This window comes from Trachurus japonicus, chromosome 2 (assembly GCF_045865225.1).
Source record: "Trachurus japonicus isolate A0001 chromosome 2, Traja_1.0".
Classification (NCBI taxonomy): Eukaryota; Metazoa; Chordata; class Actinopteri; order Carangiformes; family Carangidae; genus Trachurus; species Trachurus japonicus.
The window spans coordinates 14,704,295-14,731,788 of NC_140908.1; the positions used below are offsets into that span (position 1 = coordinate 14,704,295).

At 41.5% G+C, this 27,494-nt stretch overlaps 1 protein-coding gene across 1 annotated transcript in view; it reads right to left on the bottom strand.

Annotated features, from left to right (window-relative positions):
- Positions 1–10,714: 10,714 nt before the first annotated feature.
- The window catches only part of anos1a (anosmin 1a), a 31,402-nt gene continuing 14,622 nt past the window's right edge, over positions 10,715–27,494 (bottom strand). Inside the window, exons 3-14 of the mRNA XM_085802437.1 lie at positions 25,236–25,301; positions 23,430–23,652; positions 21,755–21,939; positions 20,694–20,823; positions 18,796–19,001; positions 17,990–18,116; positions 16,739–16,846; positions 14,767–14,855; positions 14,480–14,648; positions 13,421–13,647; positions 12,301–12,442; positions 10,715–11,450 (exon numbers count right to left, since the gene is read on the bottom strand). Of these exons, the coding sequence (XP_085658563.1) occupies positions 11,398–11,450; positions 12,301–12,442; positions 13,421–13,647; positions 14,480–14,648; positions 14,767–14,855; positions 16,739–16,846; positions 17,990–18,116; positions 18,796–19,001; positions 20,694–20,823; positions 21,755–21,939; positions 23,430–23,652; positions 25,236–25,301 (1,725 nt within the window). The 3' untranslated portion in view covers positions 10,715–11,397. The remainder of the gene's footprint in view (positions 11,451–12,300; positions 12,443–13,420; positions 13,648–14,479; positions 14,649–14,766; positions 14,856–16,738; positions 16,847–17,989; positions 18,117–18,795; positions 19,002–20,693; positions 20,824–21,754; positions 21,940–23,429; positions 23,653–25,235; positions 25,302–27,494) is intronic.

Consider the following 27,494-nt stretch of genomic DNA (forward strand, 5'->3'; position numbering starts at 1 on the left):
TATTACTAAAGAACCTGTATCTGTTTTATAATGAAAAAAACACATGTACATCTGCCTTCATGCAAAATGGGACCTTTAAAGCTCAAATCTGATGATGGTGTTTGATAAAACGAGATCTATGCAAACACTCAAGGCAATTCATCTGATACATGTTGAAAAATAATAACAGTTCCAAGATATTTAATATCAGTCCATGAATATTTACACCGGATTCCACAGCAAATCATCTAACATGTTTTGATTTAGCAGCTCTAAACAGTCACGAGGAGAAAAAGCCGGCGCTGAGCGTGTGAATTTATGTGCAGAGCTGTTTACTTAACAGACTGTACACACACAGGATACAGTAGGGGCGTTTGGGCAGACACCTCATATCATTACATTTTTAAAGCGTCACAGATGTATCATAAATTCATTCACAGCCTCCTGCTGTCTGAGGTGTTGAAAGCTTAATGGCATCTGGCGCAAAAAAAAAAAAAAAGAGAGAGAGACAAAGTCTTTGTGGTGAAAAAGAATCAGCGGTGTCATAATGCTTCGGTGCAACATGAATAATTTACAGTTTGCACGAAGCTGCAACATGGTAAACTACAAAGCCATCAATTCACACCCCCACTGCTCTAGTGAAATGATGAAGTTGTTTTTTCCACCATTAGGTGTTAATATGTTCTGATCCTCTCCTCAGGCTGTGCTTTATACTCGCTCTCTCCCTCTTTCTCACATCTCCACATTTTAGTGCCATTCTGTCTGGAAGTGCAGCTAAATCACATATAAGTTGTTTTTTCAGGCAGTGCTAAAAGCCTTTGTGCTACAGGTGAGCGCTGAGTCCTACAAGTTCCTCCTTCAGAATCTGGAGGAGAACTTCAAGCTGATTGAGAAAAATAAAATAAAATATCACAAAGGTGTGAAGTACATTTTAAAATCCAATAAAGAGCTCAGTTGTCGTTCATGTTTCCCGTTTTATTTTGAAATTTCTCATGTGTTTCATTCAAATGGGGTCGCCTGCACACTAAAAAATGTTGGGTTATTTCTGTAACCCAATTTCTGAGTTATTGGTGTTGAGTTAACTTTTGGGGTAATTTTTCCAGAGTGTAACCCATTTTCAGGGTTATAGGCTATGAATTTAACCCAATTCCTGGGTTGTTCAAGTAATTTCAGTGAAACAGTTGAATATTCAACCCAAAAGTTGGGTCAAAAATAATAACCCAACCTGTTGGGTTAAAATTAACCCAAAAAAGGGGTTCGTCCTCATCTGAACCAGCAGTTGGGTTAAAATTGGGTTATTTTTTAACCCAACTGTTTTTAGTGTGTGAAATGTCTAATCATGTCGTCTGTAGAGCTGAGTAAAAACAGACTGTTGAATACCAAGTTTTACCAAAAGTGGTGAGAATATTAAATATGAAAGTGACAGTAAGTCATTCATTTTCTTGTTGGCGAAAAGCAGCATATCTTTTGTGTGTGTGTGTCGTCAGTGGTGTGGTTGTCAGAAGTTGGACTCTACAGACAGGGCCGTTGTGGTGATAATTCTAGGGGCCCAGCGCCCAGTGGGGCCCACAAAAAACCTCAGTAGTCTAATCTTTGTATGACTGAATTATTCTGCATAAGACCCTGACTAATACTCATAGTACACTGTAAAAACTCAACATCTTTCCAAGAATATTTGTCTCATTTCTTGTCCAAATGTCTAATTTCTAGTCAAAGCTAAACTCTTTCCTGACTCATCACTAGAAATGACATTTTGATGCTGCATTAGCATCAAAACAAAGTAGGCTAAATAAAAAATGATAATACATACGTAGTCTAAGAAAAACAAACTGGAAAAGTGAGGGGGAGGGGCCCACTTTAGTATTCTTTCAGGGGCCCAGAATTCCTAGCAACGGCCCTGATGATGAGTAGCTGTTAACCACTGATAAGGCCTTTGTTGATCACCTTAATTGACATCATCAGTCTAAATACTGAACGTCTGGAAGTGAATTAAGGTTTTATCAATAATATCTGCAGCTGATTAGCTGGCACCGATATCAATAAACACTCTGCTGATGTATGGTATTAGTGGAGTGTCAGAAATATCAATAATCACCCTCCATCAGCAGCACGTGGAGGAGCCGGAGAGCTTTTAATCAGCGACTAAGAGACAACAACAACGTAGCTTGGCATGTTTTGCCTTTTAGATTTGATGGAGGTTGTATTAGTGGTGACAAGAGCTGATGAAATCTACACCTCCGATGCTCTAATCCCACCGAGGGGGGGGGGGGCGAGGGCGAGGCTAAATGAAGTGGACAGGTTGTAATTCACAGACCCTACAGGAGAACACAACATTAGCATTTTGGGAACGAGAACCCGCCGGGAGGTCGATAAAGACTAGAAGAGGTGCAGTTTGGTTGCAATTATTTATCTTTCTGTAAAAAGGAAGCATCAATGTCATGTATCCACCACTTTTTTTTCCCATGATCCATTGCGTCACACGACAACGGAAGTGGGTTTTAGTAGCATTCTAGCGAGCGGCTAACTGGTAGCGTTAGCGGCTAACTGGTAGCGTTAGCCACCGGTGTAGCTAGGTACCAAATGTGGGGGCTCCAGGCTGCCAAAACCGTTTTGACTAAATCTGATGTTTGTTAAGTCTATAAAACGAATTATTGAACAAACATGACATGTGCACGTTTTTTGTAAATGGTCATGGTTATCGTAGTTGTTAGCTTTGCTGCTGCTGACAGCTAACAGCAGTAGCTAAGCTAACACCAGAACGTCAGCTGTCAAAACCCCCCCGTTGTCGGACATGACATGAAACTACTCCAGTTAGCTCAGTCATGTTGGAACTAGGATATCCGCTGGAAAAAATATTCTTTTCATGGGCCGTTTATTGAGTTATTTAAGACACTGCTAACGGCTAACAGCTAACAGCTAACGGTTAGCCCAGCTAATCTAAAATGTTTGTTCAACAATTCGTTTTATAGACTTCATAAACATCAGAGTAGTCACAACGGTGATATAGTGACGTGAAAATGTGACATAAAGCTAAAACCTCGTCCGTATTGTTCTCATTAAAATTACGTGATGATTATAAATAAAGTCATCACGGCCAATGTCTATCAACCAGTCTATGCTATCAACAATACAGTAACGGTGGAATGGAGTGTCATGGCGACACCCAGCGTCATTCTCCGGAAAGTGGTGGATAGGGGAGAAAGGTGATGATAATTCTAGGCTAAATAAAAATGATAATAAATACGTAGTCTAAGAATATAAGTGGAAAAGTCAGGGGCCCCCTTTAGTATTCGTTCCGGGGCCCCTGAATTGCTAGCAACGGCCCTGCTGATGGTACAAACTGGGGCCTACAATATTTAAGGGGCCCCTGAGGACAAACCTGGCCCATTTGAAGGGAAAGAAAGAAGGTTTCATGAATAAGAACAATGGCGTTCCTCTTCCTGTAGCGCCTGTCGTGCTCTGGAACATTTTCAAAGGGCAGCGGCTGCGGCTGAAATAAGCCTGAGAAGGATCGATTTCAGTGCTTGTCTCCTCTCGGAGGCCTCTTTCCTCCTTTCTGTAGCGCCGCGTAGTGATTCCGGTGCATCCCAGAGGAGCTGGAACCATGTTGGAGCTGCTGCGGAACACAAATCAGCATTAGGAAAAACTGCCAGACAGCACTTCTTCTTCAAAGACCCCATCGTTTGGATCTTGGGGGGATTACTGCACGCAACTGTGGTGTGTCTTTATGTGTGTGTGTGCTTTCCACGTTGCACACACTCTCTTAGCTATATTTCACAGTCCATCTGCTTAACACTCCACACTTGGAGGAAGCAGCTGATGAGGAGGACGGAGAAGCGAGTGTCACCGTTTATCCAAGTTAGCAGCGTCTCCTTAGAGCCAGACAAATACTCTCATAAATATGATAACCTGTGTTGTAATAATGTGTTGGAATCAATACCCACTGTCTAATGAATAGGCTACTACACTCTTAGAAATAAAAGTGCTAAGTAGAAACCATATAAGGTTCTTCGGCTTGTCCTCATAGGAGAACCCTTTTTTGGCTCCTGGTAGAACCTTTTATAAAGGTTCTCTGGATCAGAATGGTTCTTACACTGCATCTTTCCAAGAATATTTGTCTTGTTTCTTGTCAAAATGTCTCATTTCTAGTCAAAACTAATCTCTTTCCACTTAAAATAAGACTCATCACCTAAAAATTAACTTGTTTTTAGATCGTTTTCAGTTGTTTCAAACAAATTTTCACTTGAAATAAGTAGAAAAATCTGCCAGTGAAAGCAAGTTTTTTTGTGCTTGTAATAAGGAAGAAAAACTTGATCCACTGTCAGATTATTTTAAGTGCAAATATGCTTTAAATAGGTAAAAAATGTCTAAAAACAAGCTACTTTTAATGTGATGAGTCTAGTGTGATGAGTGCAATTTTATTTGTATAGCCCATTTTTACAAACAGTTTGTCTCAAAGGGCTTCACATAGCATCATAAGAACATCCTCAAGGTACCCTCAGGTAGAACCCCGGCCCTTCTAGAAGAATCCTTTTAGAACCCTTATTTCTAAGAGTGTACAAAAACACAGGGGGCTGCATTATGGGAGGGTAATTGGACAGATCAATGGGCCCAAGGTTGTTTTCAGCTCTGTGGCTCACTCTGCTGGCCAAGGACTCACATGGGAGGTGAATTAAGAACGACAGAGGTCGACGTTCATTCACGGTGCGTTACCTTGAGTCCGAGCGGCGCAGCGGCAGCCAAAGCCACCACTGGTTTCCATTAAATATCATCTTATTATCCAGCTGGTGTAGGAGGATGAGTCATTTCTCCTATCTGAACCTCGGCGTCTGTGTTCACTGTTGACAGCCGAGTTAATCATCTCAAACAGTGTTTCACAATAACAGGAGGGAACGGAAGAAAGTTGTCAACTTGTAATTTCTGATAGCTGCTTTGATGATCTGTAATAGGAACACCCAGACAGTATGAAATGAACCGCCACATTAGAAGTATTTAGAGGTACCAGAAAGTATTGCCAAAGGTAGCAGGTCAACGTTCTAGAAACTACAAACCGCATTGATGCAGGACAACAAAGCTAACTGAGCTAGCATGCTGCAAGACAGAAGAATGAGCAAATGCTGCCCAGTCAGGAAACTGGGATAGAATTGCTGAGTCACAATGCTAACATGCTAAAAGACACGATGCTAACGTGCTCATGTCCTAAAGCTAACATGTTCGTGTTACAAAACATTTAAAGGTCAGGAACCCATCATTAAAGGTCCAGTGTGTAAAATGGAGGTAAAACCGTGATATCTAGATTAGCAGCGCAAGATGGCGACACTCTCTAAAGCAAGACCCTGACTGTATAGAAAATTATAAGGCTACAAAAATGAAACAAATTTTATTTTATAGCGATTACACTTATACAAATATATTCATGGGTAGTATAATCAGATTTTGCCAATAAACCTCGCCAATTATTACACACTGGACCTTAAAGCAGAAGTAAGCGATCCGGTGGTTTTGGCTAACTTCCTGTCAGCAGATGGAGTTAGCAGCCCCCGCCCTCGTCCCTACGTCACCACATTCACGCGCATCCCTTGGCTGCACACACAGAGAGGACTGCCCCTTTATGCCGTTCTCTCTCCTCATTGGATAAAGGTTGTAGGATACAAGGAAAGTTTTCTCCTGGGCTCAGAGCAGAGCAGAGTGACTGACAGACCCGTGTTTCAGACCAAACACTCTATAGAAGTGATTGCTGTCGGAAGATACAACTATTTAAGACTTATATTAACACAAACATTCCGCTTACTTCTGCTTTAAGTATAATGATATTTGTTTTGACTAGAAATAAGACAAATATTCTTGGTAAGATACTTGAGTTTTTGCAGTGTAATGCTGCATTAGCATCAAAACAAAGTAGGCTAAATAAAAAATGATAATACATACCAAAAAAACTGGAAAAGTTAGGGGGAGGGACCCCCTAACTAAAGGGGGCCCAGAATTCCTAGCAACGGCCCTGGTCACAATGCTAATATAGCCTACAAGAGGGTGTTGTATGTACAAAGACAGATAAACAGGAGTGAGAGGATGTCACTGTCCATCAAATTAAATTAGAAATTAAATTTCCATATCAAGGTCTTGTGGCTCATTAGGAACAAAAAGCTCATCATCAAATCTCTTTGTCCTGTTTGTCCTTGTGAACCGCTCACACCACCGCTAAGCCTGCGTGCCGTATAATCAATAAAACCATAAAGTGAGGGGAGCCAACTAATTCCTCTCATGTATTGCATTATTTTGAATATTGTTATCATTAACAATGCAGAGTAAAAGGAAGTGCGGGTGGTGTGTGTCTGGCAGATGCGTGCGATCAGATTAAAGTGCAGAGTCATAATCAAAAGAATGCATTTCTAACAAACACATATAGACATAAAACATTTTCCGCTCGGCCCAGTTCCGGCTCGGACGCAGCGGGCCGCCGTCTCATTCCCATTCCTTTAAATGCACGTTTCACACGGCCCATTTCAAGGAGAAAATAACACACCGCCTTTGATGTTTAACACATCAAGAGTCCAATTTTTTTCTCCCTGAACGAGTCCTCTCGACCGAGGCCAACTTCCCTGAGTGTCTGTGGAGGGGAAGAGAGGAAGAAGAGGGGAAGGGGAATGGGGGGGGGGCTTCTGAGCTCAGGCCATGCATGAGTTGTGCAATATTTCAAAACCCTCTCTGGTGCACAATCATTTAAGGATGCAGAAAATGAAACACACATTTTCTCGGCAAGTGACCCGGAAAGTTCCGGCAAAAACAACGTGACACAAACACAACTCAGTCGGGGAAACGGCTGCTGCAAAGACGTAAAGGTGACATTGTTTATAGGCTATTTTTATGTGCACGTATATACGAATGTAAATATGTATTTTATATGACTCATTGATTTTAAACATTGTCTGGCTCGCAGCAAGCCGAGCTTTACCACCCAAATGGCTTCACGTTGCTCCTAGATTCTCATTTTAGGAGCAGTAAACAGCGATGAGGGGATGTAGAGGTCAAAGGTCAGTGTGGGGTCACTAGTAAAAGACCTTTAAATGTTTTTCAGTGCAGTTTTTCCCACACAATTACAACCAATTGACAGCTTCAGTTTCTCACTTATAGCCCCCAATAGAGTCCTTAGACTCAGAAACTAGCTAGCATTTTAGCACTTCCTGTTCACTTCCTAAAGTCCAAATAAGGTCTGTGGTATACACAAGCTCAAGATATAGTCACCTTTAATTCTGGATTTTTTCAGTAAATAATAGAAATGCACAGTCTGTGTTCAGAAACTGAGCCCAAATCAGGACTTTGTGATGTCACAATGAAGTTGTAACCATCCTCATCCTTTAAAAAAAGCATTGTGTGTTTACTTTTTATTAAATACTTAAGTATTACAGATCTTAAAGGTCCATGTAGTATAAAAGCAGATGTCAGTATCTTTGAAAAATATATGTGATTATAAAACAGATCTCGTCACACAACAATCTGCACCTGCGCAGAACCACACCTCCCATGGTAAAACATCAATTAAAATGCATTTTAAATGCCAAAATACATTAAAACACTATGAAATATGCAATATTTACTTACGGTTAGAGATTATCGGCTGCTGATGTTATGGAACACAGTAAATTCATGTTGTTATTTCTCTTTGATTTTGAATGATCTGTTTCCTTATTTTAAAATACTTATTTTTTAATTGTTTTTGTGCCCTTTGTAATGTTTAAATGCCTTAGCTACATGAAGCACTGTGAATGCAAAGGTTGTCCCAGTCCGCCATGTTTTTGGTTATTCTGGCACAGTGGCTGTATGCGAAACCGCATACTATACTGCTAGTACGTACTGATTTGGCCAAAATGCAGTATGCAGTATGCAGTATGCATGGTGGTAAACCTCTAAAAACCTGCGCGTAAGTTAATTAGCGATCGTTTTATCCCCCGAGATGACGACGTAGGTTGGCCGGCTGAGCAGCTCTCCAGAGCGGCTCCTGCCTCCGAAAAACATCGGAGCAAACTTCTAAACAGCCGTCGTTTGGATAAACTGGCCGTATATTTGGGATCTAAACAGTTACTTTCTCGCATGAAAAAATATTGTAACTTAATAAAGTTACATAATAACAGCGCTAGAGCGGGAAATAAAACAGCTTTTAGCCTGTTTTACAGCTACCGCTACCGGTTGCCGGGAACGCATTGACATCACAACGTTACAGAAGTCTTGGGGTATTTAAAATTAAAACCACAAATAATTATTATTTCATTGTCCTGTAATCTTTCAAACATGACTCCAATTTGTGACACAGGCTTTCTTCCTGTTATCATTTCCATCTTTTTCACTGAGATAAACTCTATTCTCTGTTCTGCTGTCCTCCTTTCAGTCCCCTACTGCACTGTGGTAAACACACTCTGAGGTGGGGGTCTTGAAATGGTTATAAATCCTCGGTAAACATGTTTTCTACGCCCCAGGCTGAGTTATTCCTCACCCAGATACACTACCTGCAGAGCGGCTGTGTGCAGTCTCCTCCATCACCGAGATACACTTCATCCGAGCCTCATTAACATACACAGAACATTAGGCCGACTAAACATGGCCGAGGATAAGAGCAACTATGTGTTAGAAAAGAGCAGGGGAAAGTGTTTTGTGTGGATGTGACTCACACCCTCAATCAGAGAGACCATCGGTGTGTGGATATGCATAGGAATGTGGCGTGATGCAATCATTGCTGTGCACTCATCCTTATTTCCACACACCGCATCCCCAGGGGTTGCTTCAAACCTTTTGTTTGCACACCAACTTCAGAATAATGGAGGAAGAATTAGAGTTTCTCCCCCCCACAGGAACTCAGCTCATCATTATAAATCCTCTCAGTGGACAAAGGTCAGTACTGCACACACTCTTAGAAATAAGGGTTCTTCAAGAAGGGCCGGGGTTCTACCTGAGGGTACCTTGAGGATGTTGTTATGATGCTATGTGAAGCCCTTTGAGACAAACTGTTTGTAAAAATGGGCTATACAAATAAAATTACATTGCCTACCTGGAACCATTTGCAAAAACCCTTTCCTGAAGAAGGGTTCTTGGTAACACTAAGGGTTCCAATACACTGCAAAAATTCATAATCTTACCAAGAATACTTGTCTTATTTCCAGTCAAAACAAATCTCATTATTCTTAAAGTAAGACTTTAAGACACTTTTTACCTACTTTTTACCTATTTAAAGCATATTTTCACTTAAAATAATCTGATAGTGGAGCAAGTTTTTCTTTCTTATTACAAGCACAAAAAAAACTTGTTTTCACTGGCAGATTTTTCTACTTATTTCAAGTGAAAACTTGTTCGAAACAAGTGAAAACGATCTAAAAACAAGTTAATTTTTAGGTGACGAGTCTTATTTTAAGTGGAAAGAGATTAGTTTTGACTAGAAATTAGACATTTTGACGAGAAACAAGACAAATATTCTTGGAAAGATGTTGAGTTTTTACAGTGTAAGAACCATTCTGATCATAGAGAACCTTTATAAAAGGTCCTGCCAGGAGCCAAAAAGGGTTCTCCTGTGAGGACAAGCCGAAGAACCTTATATGGTTTTAATTAGCACTTTTATTTCTAAGAGTGTAGTGGGGAAAAAAATGCTGTTGATAAAGGATCAAATAATTCGAATGAAAAATGTGCGAAATAGGCTGTACACATATTGGCATGGAATTTATCTTCAGTTAAAAAACATCTTTGTACAGGATCTCTAGAGGTTTACAAAAGGCTGAGCACACACATACACACACATACACACACATATGGTACAGTACAGTTGTGTTTTAGAGTAGACATTCATACCACATCTAATAAATACAGACAAACAGTATGTACAGCATTTACAGAATACAGGGAGCTACGAGTCATTTACACACAAACACACAGTCGCTTCAGTAAATCGGCTACGGGGAGCCGTTCAACGACACTGACATCACTATAAACAGTCGGTGTTGGCATGCAGCAGGGAGTTAGGGCTGGGTATCAAACTGCTCAGAGGGAATTGTGTCAGTGCAACAGAAATAAATGGAAAAGCAGATTAATTTACTTGGAAACTGTAAATTTCTTAAAAATCAAACCAGATTATTAATTAATTTAAAGGTAGTTTGACATTGGCAGCAGCATTTGTATGTATAAGGTCCTAAAACTTCTGGGCTTGGGGCAATATTCAGTGATATCAATTATCACAATGTTTGATAATAGCTATAAAACATTGCAAGGTTGATAATATAATATATTATGATGTTTAACGATACAAATTGTTGCAATGTTTCTGAATGTCACAATATTCAATATGATCAAATATCGCAATATTTTACATTATTGAACATTGTGATATTTGAAATAATTGATATTTAATATAGCAACAGTAATAGCCTACATGCTATTGTACCACTGTATGTCACAAATAACTCAAACATAAAATAAATAAAGAAAACAAAGAAATTATATTATAACCACCTATTCTCAACCCTATCCTAATGACAACAAAATTGTACATTGCAATTTTTTTTATAACTTCTTGGCATATGGTACGATAATATAAAATGTTACAATATTAGATCTCAAAAGCCAATTGTAGCGATATTTGACATATTCAATATTTGATTATATCAAATATCAATATAAACGATATTGAGAATATAGCAACAATATAATAATATAGCAAGTTATACAATCCCACATTTTTAAGATTCTTGTATTGTACCTCAGCATGTGACAAATAACTCAAACATAAATAAAACAGAGAAATAATATTATAACTCGCACCCTCAAACACACCTTAATTATAATATTGCATATTTAACTTTGGATGTCGCCTATGCTCAGATACATTTAGCTGTCCTACCTTTGGTATAATTGTCACAACAATCATGTCTTATACAACACAAACAGCTGCATCTTTAGGGATTATGCTCATTTGTCATCTGCCTGTATTGACGTAATAAAACTATTTTTTGAACCTCTTCATCCGGTTTAGGTTTCATTCTTACATTTTGCTCTAAATATACCCAGCCCTACAGTGAATAAAAGTGGCACAGCTACTGTATCTACATGCTATTATGATGCATATAATCACCTACAGGTCACAAACAAGTGCAAAGATCTATCTCTCAGCTCGGAGTCAAAGGAAAACATATTGCATAAAGCTTTGCTGCACTTTCAGAGCAATGCAGTGGCTGAACTGTGTTTATTAAAGGTCAAATTAACTGTATTGCTCTTGTTAATCAATGAGATTGGAATTGATTCTTAGAGTACTGTTATTACTGCGGCTGTTGCAGTGTAGCAGCTTTTACAGTGGTTGTTATGGAGAATTGATCTGGTTTATGAAGCTGGATTGATGGTCATCCTGAGGTTTGGAGAGGCTTCATGCTGATTGGCTGTCGGGACTCAATGCCTGTTGATGATTGGCTGCTTGTGGTGATGCTTCCTCAGCCTGGACCCTGCAAAGTACAATACAAGAAACTTTGGTTAGAGCCGTAAATGCCCCCCCAAAAAACTTCAGTTGCATTGCAATTAGGGTTGCAAAATTCTGAGAATTTTCAAAGTTGGAAACTTTCCATGGGAATTAACAGGAATATATGGGAATTAACAGGAATATATGGGAATTAACAGGAATAAATGGGAATAAAAACGTAATAAATCCGAAATAATTGATTGTTCATACAAGAATTAAAACTTGATAAAGTTCTACTCACAAATAAATCTGTTGAAATGTCATGTTTTTTTAATTGTATTATTTTGCATGGATGTCTGCTTATGACAAAACAAAATATTTACATTTATGTTTAGATATGATACAGTTTGTTTAAATTACCCCCAATTTCCAGTTAATTCCCATAAATTCCCATTATTCCCATAAATTCCCATAATTCCCATGGAAGGTTTCCAATTCAAAATATTTCCAAAATTCCCCAGCTTAACTTCCCGTGGAAGGTTTCTGGAAAAATGTCCGCCCCTTTGCAACCCTAGATATGATACAGTTTGTTTAAATTACCCCCAATTTTCAGTTAATTCCCATAAATATGATACAGTTTGTTTAAATTACCCCCAATTTTCAGTTAATTCCCATAAATTCCCAATTATACCCATAAATTCCCATAATTCCCATGGAAAGTTTCCAATTTGGAATATTTCCAAAATTCCTCAGCTTAACTTCTCATGGAAAGTTTCTGGAAATTTACCTGAAATTTACTGGAAATTTTCCACCCCTTTGCAACCCAAAGGGGGCGGGGTCAAAAACCCTAATTGCAATGGATGTTTTTGTGTGTTTTGTTTTTTTGTTTCTCTTACTGTGTTTGGGGGCACTTTGGTATCCGGGGGTCTGGAAGGTTCGGCTGGTTGCGGGACCTTCCCCCTCGGCTGTGATGGCCTGGACCTCCAGCCGGTACAGACCGGCCGGGTGCAGGCCCGAAACCACCAGCACGTTCCCATCCTGAGAGAAAGAGAAAGAGAGAAGGAAGACAAATAGTGAGTAAAGGGAAGGAGGGGTTCAAAATGCTCAAGGTGTGTGAAATTGTGCGAATGCTGCAGACGAAACCGTTTTTTTTTTTTAAAGTGTTTGTCAGCTCAGTGGACCCTGAGATTTGTCTGCCGGGAAAAAAAATACATATCTGAATCTGCATTAAAAGTCAAATATTTCACAGAGAACTTCAGCCGGAGGGAAAATAACAGGGAACATGGTGATTTTACCGTAACGCTAGTCTTTCATAAATGTTAAAATGGAATGAAATCAAACTTGCAATAACATTTCTTGGTTTGAAGTGACACAAGAAAAAGGAAAGTTTAGAGGGAATATTTCCTGTGTCATGGTAGCAGTTTCTTATATTTTTTCTTTCAAGTGCTATTAATTGATTTCAACATGTGGACATCAATCTTTTTTTCTTGTTTAAATGACCTCGCATAAAATTTCTGGTAATAATTATTATTGCTACAAATTCATTCCTTCTACTTATATAATTCTAACATAGCATATAATTTTTTGTATCTATATTTCTTTCTTTAAAAAAAAATTCTTAAAATAATCCAAATGTAAAAAAAGAAAAAATTGAAATTGACGATATTTGTATATGTAGTACACGTCATGCACAGAAGCAATTCAAAGTGTTTTTATAAAACATGGAAAGTATTATATAAATGCATAAAATAATAAAATACATTTTAATGGCATGTTAAGAAAATGAAATTGAAATTCCGTACTTTCATTTTAATGTTAAGTTGACCTGGTGTGGCCTGAATTAACTGGCTGAACTGATCGAAATGGCAATAATTGGGAATTAACGATTTGGACTATTTTTATAAAAGTAATCATTATTTCCCGGAGGCGAAATAAACCCACAAAACTCATTATTATTATAATTGCCAACAGGAAAACAAACTTTAGCCACTGTCATTTATTTATTCGGGTACTGACCGGGGGTAGGATCTGGGCCTGGGAGATGAGGCTGTGGGGCAGTTTGTTGTTGCTGTGGTGGTTGCTAGGGACGACCTCGGCCCAGGTCACCTGGTAACCGGTCAGCTGCTGGTGGAGCGGCGCCCGGGACAGATCCCAGCTGAAGACGGCCGTCACGTTTCCGCCCAGAACCTCGAAGGAAGCCGACAGGTTGGCCGCCTTCACCAGGACCTTCTGAGGGGACGCTGCTGGAAGACGAACAGACAGGGAGGGGGGGGGGTGTGTTAAAGGGATAGTAGCATTTTTTTTAAAGTGGGGTTATATGATCTTCAAATAGCCCCTAAGTACTTTAATTGCAGTAGAAGACTCTCTGCACTCCTCCCCAGCCCATAATAGCCCTGCTCAGAGATTTACAACATACATTGTTGTGAACAGACCCAAATTTTATAATTAAAAGGGAGAAATTATGGACTGAAAAAACATTTCCAAACTTTTTGTGAGTAATTTATACTAAAATACTACGCAAGAGTTCATTTTTCTCTGATAAAGAGTGGTTTTACCATCTCGGTGACTTTTTCATTTGATTCCTGGTGTCAAAATTATCAGAAAAAGTGTGTTAATTTGTCTTTGTACGATGTCTGGTTTAGGAGTTGTGAAAATTGGCGTTTTCACCATTCGTGCAGACATAAATTCAAAATGGCGGCCAAAAAAAACCCATGTTTCAAAAAGAATTGTCTCGGGGACATTGGGCCCCTCCTTCCTACTAGACTAAGACTTTGCTACCTTTTGGAAGGAGCACCGCTAACTACACAGTTGCCCATTTCCATGTGTTTGATAGGCCAACTTAGCTAGTGCTAGCTAGAAAGAAATTTTAAAAAATCAGGTTATTTCAACTTAATATCCAAATCCAAATGATTTCCACTTTCTCCATTAACACATTTATACCATGTTACATAACTGTCCTGGGTTGTAAACGGGATATATTTGGATATTTTAGCTTTAGCCTGAAATTCATTTGATGCAGCTTTAAACCACATTCTTGAATATCAGTTTTCAGCACCTAAGGATTCCACGTCTCACCTGTTTCTCCACAGGAGATGGATTTTGGACTCTTGGCCTGAATGGCGGCACAGGAAGGAGTGAAGAAGCTGGTGCTTTCGGCCAGGGGACGACTCTTCTTGCTGATTGGCTGCAGGAGGACCTTGTACTTACAGGCAAAGAGCAAACCCTCCAGGCTGACAAAGCTCTCCTGGATAAGGAACAGAAAACAATCAATGGCGGATTGGAGGCTGACTCCCAAAATGTCATTAGTACCCCGATCAGATCAATAATAATTAATTATTAAATAAACCTTATGTTTGTGTTACCTGTGTGCTGGTCTTCTCCTGGGGTCTGGTCTGATTGTGTGCACAGTACTCTGGACCCCACTGGATTTTGTAGAATTCCACTGAAGGATCTACGACAAGAAAGAAAATGTCAGGGGATCACCTCAGCCAATAGGATTCATCCTTGAACGTCTCCATATCATAATCTTAATAAGTTAAACATAATACAGCTTCAGTTAAAGCAGAAGTAAGGTGAATGTTTGTGTTAATATAAGTCTTAAATAGTTGTATCTTCCGACAGCAATCACTTCTATAGAGTGTTTGGTCTGAAACACGGGTCTGTCAGTCACTCTGCTCTGCTCTGAGCCCAGGAGAAAACTTTTCTCGTATCCTACAGTTTTTATCCAATGAGGAGAGAGAACGGCATAAAGGGGCAGTCCTCTCTGTGTGTGCAGCCAAGGGACGCCGTGAATGTGGTGACGTAGGGACGAGGACTGTTATGGTGCGTTCAAGGCCACCCGTAACTCGTGTTTTTCCGACCTGTGAAGTCGTACCAGTTCGATCTGGTACGAGTTCACGGGTCAGAAGTTACGAGTGGCCGTTGTCGTGACTTTCACAGGTAAAACAGGTCGGAGAAACACGAGTGGGTTGCCTGGAACGCTACAAAGTTGTAAGTTGTGACTTGAAGCTGTAATTTACGGTTTCAAAAGCCTGCCTGGAACGCAGCATTAGCCAAAACCACCGGATCGCTTACTTCTGCTTTAATTATCATTACAAGCAGATACAGAATCATCTCCTACTCAATCTGCAGTAGGCTATTTATATTATGGGAAAAATAAGTGATGGCTTCATTGTGACATCACAAAGTTACAGAATTTCTTGCATTTCATTTGAGGGTTCAGTTTCTGAATTCAGGCTGTGTGCTTTTCTTTGAGGGTTGAATACTTTAAAGGGATACACCAACATTTTTTTTACGTGTCTTGCCTCACTCCCGAGTCCATGACAAACCTTTCAACTGTGCGTGCAGTAACAAGGGCTGGCGCACTGCTAATTAGCTTAGCTCAAATGCTGGAAGTGTATAAGTAGTGTTAGCCTGCGTCCTACCTATTTCATTTTAGCTCTAAACTCTGTAAATATATCACTTTATCAACATTTCAAACAGTTTTAGGTGAGAAAGTAGCCGTTTAGATCAGCAGTGTGTCGTTAATTTGTCTAAATACCAGCTGTTTACAATTTTGTTCGGATGAATTCGGCGCTACTCAAGCTAGCCGTTGTGACCATCACACTTCCAGTTACTTTCACAAAATAAAACACCCGTTGCCCTTTACATAGCCTACAGAAAACCATGAGGATAGAATTTGTGCTTTTACTTTTACACTTCTCTGATGACTTTAGGTGGAGGCAGACTAACACTACCTATACACTTCCAGCGCTTGAGCTAAGCTAATTAGCGGTGCGCCAGCTCTGCCCGTATCTCCCTTGTTACTGCACGCACAGTCGAAAGGATGGTGTCTATCTGCTTGTCATGGACTCGGGAGTGAGGCAAGACACGGGAAAAAAAGATGTTGGTGTATCACTTTAAGGGTACTAATACATAACCAAGACCTGCTTTATAATAAAAGAACACAGTGATCTCTACGTTTATACAACATGGGACCTTTAAATCCTGTAAGTACATGGTACTTGTGCATCTCTGGTGTCCTTTAACAAGGTGCTTTTGCCTTGCATCATCAGAACCAGCCTTTGAAGCACACACACCTGTCTTTGTGCGAACGACACACAGCTTTTCAGTGTGTGTCAGAGGAGGACAGACTGTTTATCTTGATGGCAGAGACTCACAACAGCTCAGGGGCATGTACTATGCTGCTGTACATCGGGGAGGGGAGTCTTTGGCAGCCTAAACCGTAGTCTAATTAAGAACTCCCCCTGCTCTCATGGTTGGTTACATGAATTCAGCCAATCACAGACTAATCAATCCCATTCACACGATACAGACTGCACGTGCAGGGTTTACCAGTGCTGCTCTGCCAGTAGACATGAACGTGGAGCTGTCCGTCCTGGTAGAAGGGCGTCCCCACATCCAGAGTGTCGCCTGTGGGTTTTTTTGGAGCCACACCGATGTCTACAGACAAACAAAATATAATTAATGGAGAAAAACAACGGTCTGCATTTCATAAGGGAAGCATTAAACTTTCAGAATACACTCTACACTGCAAAAACTCAAAATCTTTCCAAGAATATTTGTCTTATTTCTTGTCAAAATGTCTAATTTCTAGTCAAAACTAATCTCTTTCCACTTAAAATAAGACTCATCATCTAAAATTAACTTGTTTTTAGATCATTTTCACTTGTTTCAAACTAATTTTCAATTGAAATAAGTAGAAAAATCTGCCAGTGAAAGCAAGTTTTTTGTGCTTGTAATAAGAAAGAAAAACTTGCTGCACAGTCAGATTTTTCTACTTATTAAAAGTGGAAATTTTGCTTGAAAAAATTAAAAAGTGTCTAAAAACAAGCTACTTTTTAAATGTAATGAGTCTTATCTTAAGTATAATGAGATTTATTTTGACTAGAAATGACATTTTGACTAGACATAAGACAAATATTCTTGGTAAGATTTTGAATTTTTGCAGTGTAAAACCCTAAGATTTGATTTTAGACAACAAAGATATTTGCATCTGACCTCTGGGGATCATGAGTGTTCAATATCGTCAGCATTACATCATGTTTATCTTTGCAATGAAGCAATAAAGATGTGTCTAGCCTCATTGTTTTGGCACTTTTACATTGTAGCAGAGGAAAGGTCATCAATACTACGAGGGTTTGTCCTTTGGAGACCTTGAAAATCAATCCTCTGGGGAACATGACCATCAACACAAACTTTCATGGCAAATCTCTCTAGACCAGAATGCAAGATGTGATGTGGCCACTAACAAATCAATTCTATTGTTTCATAACGAATGTATCTTTATGAAACTGTAATTGTTGAGAACTCGTCTTCTTTATTTTTTCTTCTTCTTAATGTCAGCCTGTCATTTTGGAAGGAACACCGTGACATTTTGAATTTAAGTTAAAAGATTTTTCAGCTCTAAGGATCAAACATTTAAAGATGCACTTTTAGATATTTAAAGCCCAAAGGTGATTTCTTTTTCAAATATCACCATGAAAAAGCAAAATGTAAAGTTCATACAGTAAGAAAGCTTTTTCAAAACTTTTAAGTGCTACTGCAACATGCTGCGACGTGTTTTAAGGTCTAGAAGAGACGTACTGCGCTGCGTGGTGAAGTGCAGGACGGCTCGCGGCCCCTTGAGCTGGGTTTGTCCCCCGTAGGACACGGCCTGGACCTCCACGCTGTAGCTCCTGTTAGACCGCATGCTGTCCAGCTCCACCTGGCTCTACACACACACACACAGGAGATTCAGTCATGTGCATTATTGTTCTCTGGAGGAAAGTTTTCAGTTTAAAGAGATAGTTCACCCAAAGTTCAAATTTCTCTCATTATCTACTCACCCTCATGTCGACTAAGAGCTGTGAGAATTTCCATATAATGGTTCTCAATGGATACCAACTTTCTTCGTCCAAAAAGACACACCAAAAAACAATCCAAATACCTCCATAGTGCTCGTCTGTAATGTCCCTCTTGTATTGAAGCCCCGACATGAGAAATTGTTGCGCTGGTCAGTGCAAATCTCGCGTGATTTGCACTGACACAGGAAGAGCAGTGAACTGAGACACTGGGAGCTTCCGCTACAAACAAGCTTAAAATATAGACTTATTTAATTTTTTTCGGAACAATTTCTCATGTCAGGGCTTCAAGACAAGAGGGACATTACATACGAGCACTATGGAGGTATTTGGATGTTTTTTGGTGTGTCTTTTTGGACCAAGAAAAGTGAGCACCATTGACAACCATCATATGGACAAATACTGCTGCGCGGACCCCCCCGTAACTCAGAGAAGGAACAGAGGACTCTGAAAATTCTCACAGCTCTTAGTCGACGTGAGGGTGAGTAGATAATGAGTGAAATTTGAATTTTGGGTAAAACTATCCCTTTAATGTCCATCCGTCCTCACCTCTCGCACCGTCTTCCTCCTCTTGGTCAGGGACGAAGCCGAGGACTGTCCCACTGCGGTCCAGCTCCAGCTGACCTTGTAGTGGTGGACGGGAACGTCCAGGTCGTCGGGAACGCTCCACTGCAGCCGGGCCGACACCGTCCGGCCAGGGCCGAAGGTCATGTTGGCCACTCGCAGATCAGAAGGAGCCGGAGGACTTGAGGGGTCTGAGGGGGAGGGGACGGGGGTATTATCACGTACTGGTAATGAGGTTATTGGGGCACGACAATCGTTTTGAACATCATGTCAATCAAATCACAACAACTCCACAATATGACTGCAACTGCACAAGTCTAGTCCTGAGTAAACCAACCAACTAACCAACGTTCCTACCTACCACCAATCTACCAACCTAGCAACCAACCAACCTACCTACCAATCTACCAATCTACCAACCAACCAACCAACCAACCAACCAATCTACCAACCCTCCTACCTACCTACCGACCAACCAACCAACGTTCCTACCTACCACCAATCTACCAACCTAGCAACCAACCAACCTACCTACCAATCTACCAACCAACCAACCAACCAACCAACCAACCAACCAACCAACCAACCAACCAACCAACCAACCAACCAATCTACCAACCCTCCTACCTACCTACCAACCAACCAACCAACCAACCAACCAACCAACCAACCAACCTTCCTACCTACCTACCAATCTACCAACCAACCTAGCAACCAACCAACCTTCCTACCTACCACCAATCTACCAACCTAGCAACCAACCAACCTACCTACCAATCTACCTACCTACCAACCAACCACCCAACCAACCAACCAATCGATCAACCAATCTACCAACCAACCAACCAACCAACCTACCTACCTACCTACCAATCAACCAACCAACCAACCAACCAACCAACCAACCAACCAACCAACCAACCAACCAACCTATCTATCAACCAACCAACCTATCTACCAACCAACCAACCAACCTTCCTACCTACCTACCAATCTACCAACCAACCAACCAACCAACCAGCCAGCCTGCCTGCCTGCCTGCCTGCCTGCCTGCCTGCCTGCCTGCCTGCCTGCCTGCCTACCTACCTACCAACCAACCAACCTACCAACCTATCTACCAACCAACCAACCTACCTACCAATCTACCAACCAACCAACCAACCAACCAGCCAGCCTGCCTGCCTGCCTGCCTGCCTGCCTGCCTGCCTGCCTGCCTGCCTACCTACCTACCAACCAACCAACCTACCAACCTATCTACCAACCAACCAACCTACCTACCAATCTACCAACCAACCAACCAACCAACCAACCAACCAACCAGCCAGCCAGCCTACCTACCTACCTACCTACCAACCAACCAACCAACCTACCTACCTACCTACCTTTGGTGAAGATGAAAGAAAGACAATTTATTGTATTGATTTGTGATTGAACTGTCATCCAATCAGATCCAGATGTAAAACTAGGCCAAAACTCATGTCTTCTATCCAGGCAAAATCATACTCAGACTTGAAGTTTATCGATCTTTGTCATTGTTGCTTTTTCCCTGCTTCCTTCTTTTTCTCTCTGTTGCTTGTTTGTTGTGTTTTTCCTTGTTTCTTTCCCTCTTTTCTCTTCCTAAGGGGAGGATTTTATATAAGCCTCTTGGGCTTCTTTTCCTCTCCTGCACAGTTATTTCCCTTTTGTATTATGTAATATAAATTTAGTTTCATCATTGTGCATATGAATAAATAAAATAAAATAATATAAAGTCATGCTTAACTTCAGGGGCACACACAGCGTGGGAACTTTGAGCACTAATTTGTAGTCTAGTCTCAGTGGCCAGATGTTTATTTTTTATCTCGCTTTTGGCAATCATGCAAACAAGAGGGTGAGTGTCTGACCTCTGCTGGACTGGATGTGCCTGCTGGGTGTGGTGAAACCTCTGGTCCCATGTGTGTTGACAGCTGCCACTCTGAACTGGTACCAGCGTCCGGGCCTGATGTCGGACATCCTCGCTCCCTGCTCCGTGGTCTGTGGTGATTCAGGTGGATTAAAGAAAAGAGGCATGAGCTGTTCTGTCTTTCTTGGTTCCTAAATGGATCTGGATTTGTGGTGAGGTCATTAAAGGAGACACCAACATTTTTTTTTTCTGTGTCTTGCCTCACTCCCGAGTCCATGACCAGCAGATAGACACCATCCTTTCCACTGTGCGTGCAGTAACAAGGGAGATTAGCTTAGCTCAAACACTGGAAGTGTATGGGTAATGTTAGCCTGCCTCCACCTAAAGTCATCAGAGAAACTCTTCAGCAACTCTAAACGGACCGATCTTCGTCTCAGAGCTGACAAAACTCTCCGGTAAGGCATCTTGAGCGGTCAAATGGCGGTAACGGGACCAGATCGGTCAAAACGGAGGGTTCAAGCAAAGACGCTTTATTATGGCTCAAGCTAGCTACATCGAGGGTAGGTTAGCTTCCTATTTCAAAGTAAAAGCACAAATTCTATCGTCATGGTTTTCTGTATGTAAAGGGCAACGGGTGTTTTATTTTGTGAAAGTAACCGGAAGTGCGTTGGTCACAACGGCTAGCTTGAGTAGCGCCGAGTTCGTCCGAACAAAATAGTAAACAGCTGGTATTTAGACAAGTTAACGACACACTGCTGATCTAAACAGCTACTTTCTCGCCTAAAAATGTTTGAAATTTCGATAAAGTGATATATTTACAGAGTTTAGAGCTAAAATGAAATCAGCTTCTGACTGCTGATTTCAGCTCGGGTAGGAGGCAGGCTAACACTACCCATACACTTCCAGTGTTTGAGCTAAGCTAATTACGGCGATACGGCTCTATCTCCCTTGTTACTGCACGCACAGTGGAAAGGATGGTGTCTATCTGCTGGTCATGGACTCGGGAGTGAGGCAAGACATGAAAAAATAAAAGTTGGCGTATCACTTTAACCATGGACTAACCTGTGCAACCACCTGCCAGGAGGTGGCGGCATCCTCGCTGGGCTGGATGCCAAAGTTCCACCTCCTCTGGACGATGTAGATCACAGGCTCGGCAGAGATGTTGAATCGGGAAGACCAGCGGACCTCCAGCTGCCCGGAGGAGAGCTCCTCAAAGCCCAGCTCTTTCCTCGGCTTTAGAGGAACACCTGTTGGTCATTGACAAACCAAATACGTATGATCGTCATGGGTGAAAAGATCTGGAGAGATCATTATACATTTATGATTGAAATTTGCTCCCCACAAACAGGGAGATCCAGCTTCCAGTCTGCTTGGTGTCCTGGGAATATCTTACACAGTGTTTTTGTGTGAGAAGGCAAAATCAGTTTCTTCCTCTTCCCACCACTTGTGTTACCTGAACATCCCGCTGCAGGCTCTCAGAATCTACTTTGCTTTTGCTCTCTTTGATCCCTCCTCTGACAATGAAGACCTAAGTAGGCCAAGCTCCACCTGACTCAGAATCAGAGCCGTCAGCGGGAGATTTTCCACCCGGACCACCTCGCCTCATTTGTCTGAGGAAAGGCCCAGGGGAGGCTGGTATAACATCTTATTCAGGCTGACAGGAAGTTCATAGCAGTTAAAGTATGACACGGTGAGTAAAGCTCAAAGAATTAAATAAAACTGCAGTTTTCTGATATGATAATATAAAAAGATTCAAACAAATAAATACTTTGCAAGGCCATTTACTGCTTTAAAATGTGTTATTCTTTAACATTATGATTTGATTTGAGTTGGATATGAATCCTGTGTGCATCCTCTAATATCTGCTGTCAAGATTCAATGTGATCTAGGAGCTAATTTAATTTCTTTGACTTTTGACCTGTTGCTGTGTATAGATTTCATTTCAATGTAAATAAAAAGAAAAAAGATCCTATATGTAAAAGAAGTATTCAGCTGTTGTTGTTTCAGAGGGGTGATGATGTTGGTGCGTCTCTACCAATGATGACCGCCCAAATTGACACCCTTAACCCTCCTGTTGCCCTCCTGGGCCAAGGAAGGAAGGAAGGAAGGAAGGAAGGGAAAAACGAAGGAAAGATAGAAGGAGGGAGGGAACAGATTGGGTCAATAGGGTCAAAAAGGAAGGAAGAAGTAGGACAAAGGGAAAGATGGGAGGAAAGATAGAAGGCGGGAGGGAACAGAAGGAAGGAAGGAAGGAAGGAAGGAAGGAAGGAAGGAAAGGAACAGAACAGAAGGAAGGAAGGAAGGAAGGAAGGAAGGAAGGAAGGAAGGAAGGAAGGAAGGGATTGTGGAAAGAAAGATGGAGGGAGGGAACAGATTTGTTCAAGGAAGGAAGAAGAAGGAAGGAAGAAGGGAGGAAAGAAGTAAGGAAAAGGGGAAGGAAAGAAAGATGGAGGGAGGGGACAGATTCATTCAAGGAAGGAATAGGAAGAAGGAAGGAAGAAGGCAAAAGGGAAGGAAAGAAAGATGGAGGTAGAGGGAACAGATCAGGTCAATTGGATCAAAGAGGAAGGAAGGAAGGAAGGAAGGAAGGAAGGAAGGAAGGAAGGAAGGAAGGAAGGAAGGAAGGAAGGAAGGAAGGGAACATATTGGGTCAATTTGATCCAGAAGGACAACAGGAGGGTTAAATTAATGACTTGCTGAATAAATCTGATTCTGCTGGGCCAGTTCTGGTTCTTACCCTTGTAGAGGTCTTTGGGAGCCTGGCAGGTGTGGCCACAGCCATTGGAGCAGCATTTCTTCTGGGACGAGCACTCCTGGTCGTGGTCGCAGCTCTCAACGCAGGCGGCCGCGAAGCCGCTGGCTCTCTCTGGAGGCGGACAGCTGCCTTGTTTGGTCGCCTGCACCGACTGGAGGAACTCGCAGCTGGTGACGCACTCCCAGTGCTTCTTGGGAAATACCCTCTAGATAGGTGAGAGGAACATGGGTTAGCATAAAGACCATCAAATGTCAAGACCTTCAAATAGATGTTAAGATATAAAGGATAATTACCGTTTTTTACAATCTGGACCTTATTTCTAGCATAAAATACGATAATTTACTCACCCAGATAACTTTGGTGTCATTACAAGTCGTTCTGACGAAATTAGATCCAGCCGGGGGCCGCATATATCCACATGGAGAAGCGCAATGCAGCCTCTAAATAACACATTATCCGCCATGTATCTGCAAACTCGTTCATTTCACCAATATTTAGTTCTGATAGGCTAGTGCTATTCTCCTCTGAGTCCGGGGTTAGCTGTTATCAACATTCGGGGTCTGTAGGTTGACCTACTAACCTACTGACTTGCATGATGTCATCTCTGAGCGCAGCGCGGCTCATTCTGATAATAATCATTCCGCTTTGGCATTCGGGTCCATTTTTATCTCAACTAGCCGGAGCTTTAGTGAGTCCAGGTTGAGGAGAGGAAGCCTGTGGAAGCTGAACTTCATCCAGCTGCTCATTTTGTTCTGACAAGTCAGAAAAGGCAGAAACAAACCGTAGTATTAGCGGTAGCAACAAGCCGCGCGGCGCTCAGAGATGACATCATCCAGGTCAGAGGTCAGTAGGTCAACCTACAGACCCCGGATGTTGATAACAGCTAACCCCGGACTCAGAGGGGAATAGCACTAGCCTATCAGAACTAAATATTGGTGAAATGAAGGAGTTTCTCTGCAGATAATGTGTTATTTAGAGGCTGCATTGCACTGCCCCGTGTTCTCGCATTATACGGATATACGCAGCTCTCGGCTGGAGCTAATTTAATCGGAACGACTTGTAATGACACCAAAGTTATCTGGGTGAGTAAATGATCGTATTCTATGCTAGAAATAAGGTCCAGATTGTAAAAAACAGTAATTATCCTTTAATATGAACCCTGAATGACTGGTGGACTGAGAGGGTTGTGACTAAGACCAGGTTCAGACTATACAATTTTTTTGGCTTCCACAATGGTCACCATGTCAGATCCTTGCCGTGTCTTGGTTGGGGGACTGGTGACACCCCAACCAATCATCGTTCACAACCGAGCATGAATTCTGATGAGTTCATAGATCATGAATATGTGTAGTCTAATCCTGCCTTAAGGCCAGCAGGGACGATCAAGGACTTTTTGAGGGTCAACCAACCCATTGCCAGTTCAACCCATGAATCATTGATGTTGAGGTGTTTGCAGTGGATTCCTATCACCTATGGCCATCTCCAGCTCTGCTTTGTGAAAACAAGTGCATGTGCACAGGGGAAATTTGTAGGTGATAAGTCCTTCTGGTGGTGCTACATCCTCAGATTGAAGTTATTACCAGATATGATGTGATTGGGCAAGGCTGGCTGGTTAGGATGTAAACATAAGCAGAATACAAGAGGTGATATAGAAAACACTGCAACTACTTTTTGCTAAGGGAATGTTAGCTACGTAAACTTATCTATAGCTCCTTTAACAGATTGCATGTGAAATCAGTCATTCCACATATAGATAAAAACTCCCGGTTCCCATCCCATCCGTCATACCTCACACATCTCTCTGCAGCTGCTTTTCCTTTTCATCTCCCAGGAATCCTTGCAGGGCTCCAAGCACTGCGGAAGCAAAGGCAACAAGTGTGAGTGAGAGTCACAGTCAGATATGAATAAGAAGATTTAAAGGTGAATCTGTCTCTCTGGATTGATTAAGAGTAAAACACTTCACTCTCAGACAGCTCCTCTTACCACTAAAAACTGAAGTGAGTCAGGGAATCTCATCCACTTTAACATCTCTCACAGGTAACAATAACTCCTGCGGCATGCTAATATGAATCACTCAGACTGTGAGTTTATTATTAAAGCCTGAAGCGCTGAGCAGACTTTCACCAAAGATAAGCCTCGCCTGTCAGATTACGATCTGTCAAACCACAGTTTGCTTTGGGGAGATATCAAGATTTGAAAAGAATAAATTCTGTCACCTGCAGATCATGTTAATGTGAACCTGTTTTTTTTTTGTTTTTTTTAATGAGCAGGTACAACCACCAACACATGTAGAGTTGTAAGCAGTGATCCAAAAGTCCGAGGATGAATCCTCAAAAATCATAGACACATTTCCAAGGACTTGGCCTTGGTGTGTGAGGATGTGCGATTCTGAGAGTGCAACACTTCCTGAATTAGAAGAAGCTGAACATATTAGTTATTCTAGGTCCTAAAGTTGACACTTTTACAGTGTTACATTTGAAATATTGGCCTGAGAAGGAGTTATATTTGTGATTTAAAGCTCTATCTGGCTCTATCTGGCTTAAAGCCCCTTTAAAGGGATACGCCAAAAATTTTTTTTTCATGTCTTGCCTCACTCCCGAGTCCATGACAAGCAGATAGACACCATCCTTTCGACTGTGCGTGCAGTAACAAGGGAGATACGAGCAGAGCTGGCGCACCGCTAATTAGCTTAGCTCAAACACTGGAAGTGTATGGGTAGTGTTAGCCTGCCTCCTACCTGAGCCGAAATCAGCAGTCAGAAGCTGATTTCATTTTAGCTCTAAACTCTGTAAATATTTCACTTTATCGACATTTCAAACATGTTTAGGCGAGAAAGTAGCCGTTTAGATCAGCAGTGTGTCGTTAATTTGTCTAAATACCAGCTGTTTACAATTTTGTTGGGACGAATTCGGCGCTACTCAAGCTAGCCGTTGTGACCAACGCACTTCCGGTTACTTTCACAAAATAAAACACCCGTTGCCCTTTACATACAGAAAACCATGACGATAGAATTTGTGCTTTTACTTTGAAATAGGAAGCTAACCTACCCTCGATGTAGCTAGCTTGAACCAAAATAAACCGTCTTTGCTTGAACCCTCCGTTTTGACCGATCTCGTCCCGTTAGCGGCATTTGACCGCTCAAGATGCCTTACCGGAGAGTTTTGTCAGCTCTGAGACCAAGATCGGTCCGTTTAGAGTTGCTGAAGAGTTTCTCTGATGACTTTAGGTGGAGGCAGGCTAACACTACCCATACACTTCCAGTGTTTGAGCTAAGCTAATTAGCAGTGCACCGTATCTCCCTTGTTACTGCACGCACAGTGGAAAGGATGGTGTCTATCTGCTGGTCATGGGCTCGGGAGTGAGGCAAGACACGGAAAAAAAAATGCTGGTGTATCCCTTTAAGGCTCTTGTGGCACTCACCACTCCCTATACTATAGTCCACTGCAGTGATGCATCATGTAAAAGTAATGTACAACAAATTAAGCAGAATATCCCATCATGCATTGCACGTAAAGAATGTCATCCTGTGCTTTCAGGCTGCTTGTGAACAAAGTCACCGATTAGCAGCGTGGCCCTCTGTCCATGGAGCAGAGGCAGCCCCCCCCCCCCCCCAGGGGAGCGGGTGGCCACTGATTGTAATTTCATGCTGTAGTGGGAAACAGTGGGGAGCGGAGGAATGTACATACAGCGGCTTCACAAGGACGAGAGGAGCTGTCTGAAAGTTAGACTGAACAAAGTCTGCTCTCGATGTCCTAAGCATTATGTTTTTTTGTCTATGTTTTACCCTTAAAAAGCACAACATGAACTAAAATCAGCGCGGCGTGACAATCCCATTATGTTAAGTAGTCATGAAGTACATAACAAGACTCCATTATCTCCGCACTATTATTTGACATTAATTAACACAATCAAAATAAAATGGGCTGATAGCGAGAAATATTTTCTTTAATGGCACACTGTGATTATCATCTAATTGAAAGCATGACCCAGTTGCTCTAAAGTGACTCTGATATGATGACTATAACAGTGAAGTGATTGACCAGGATT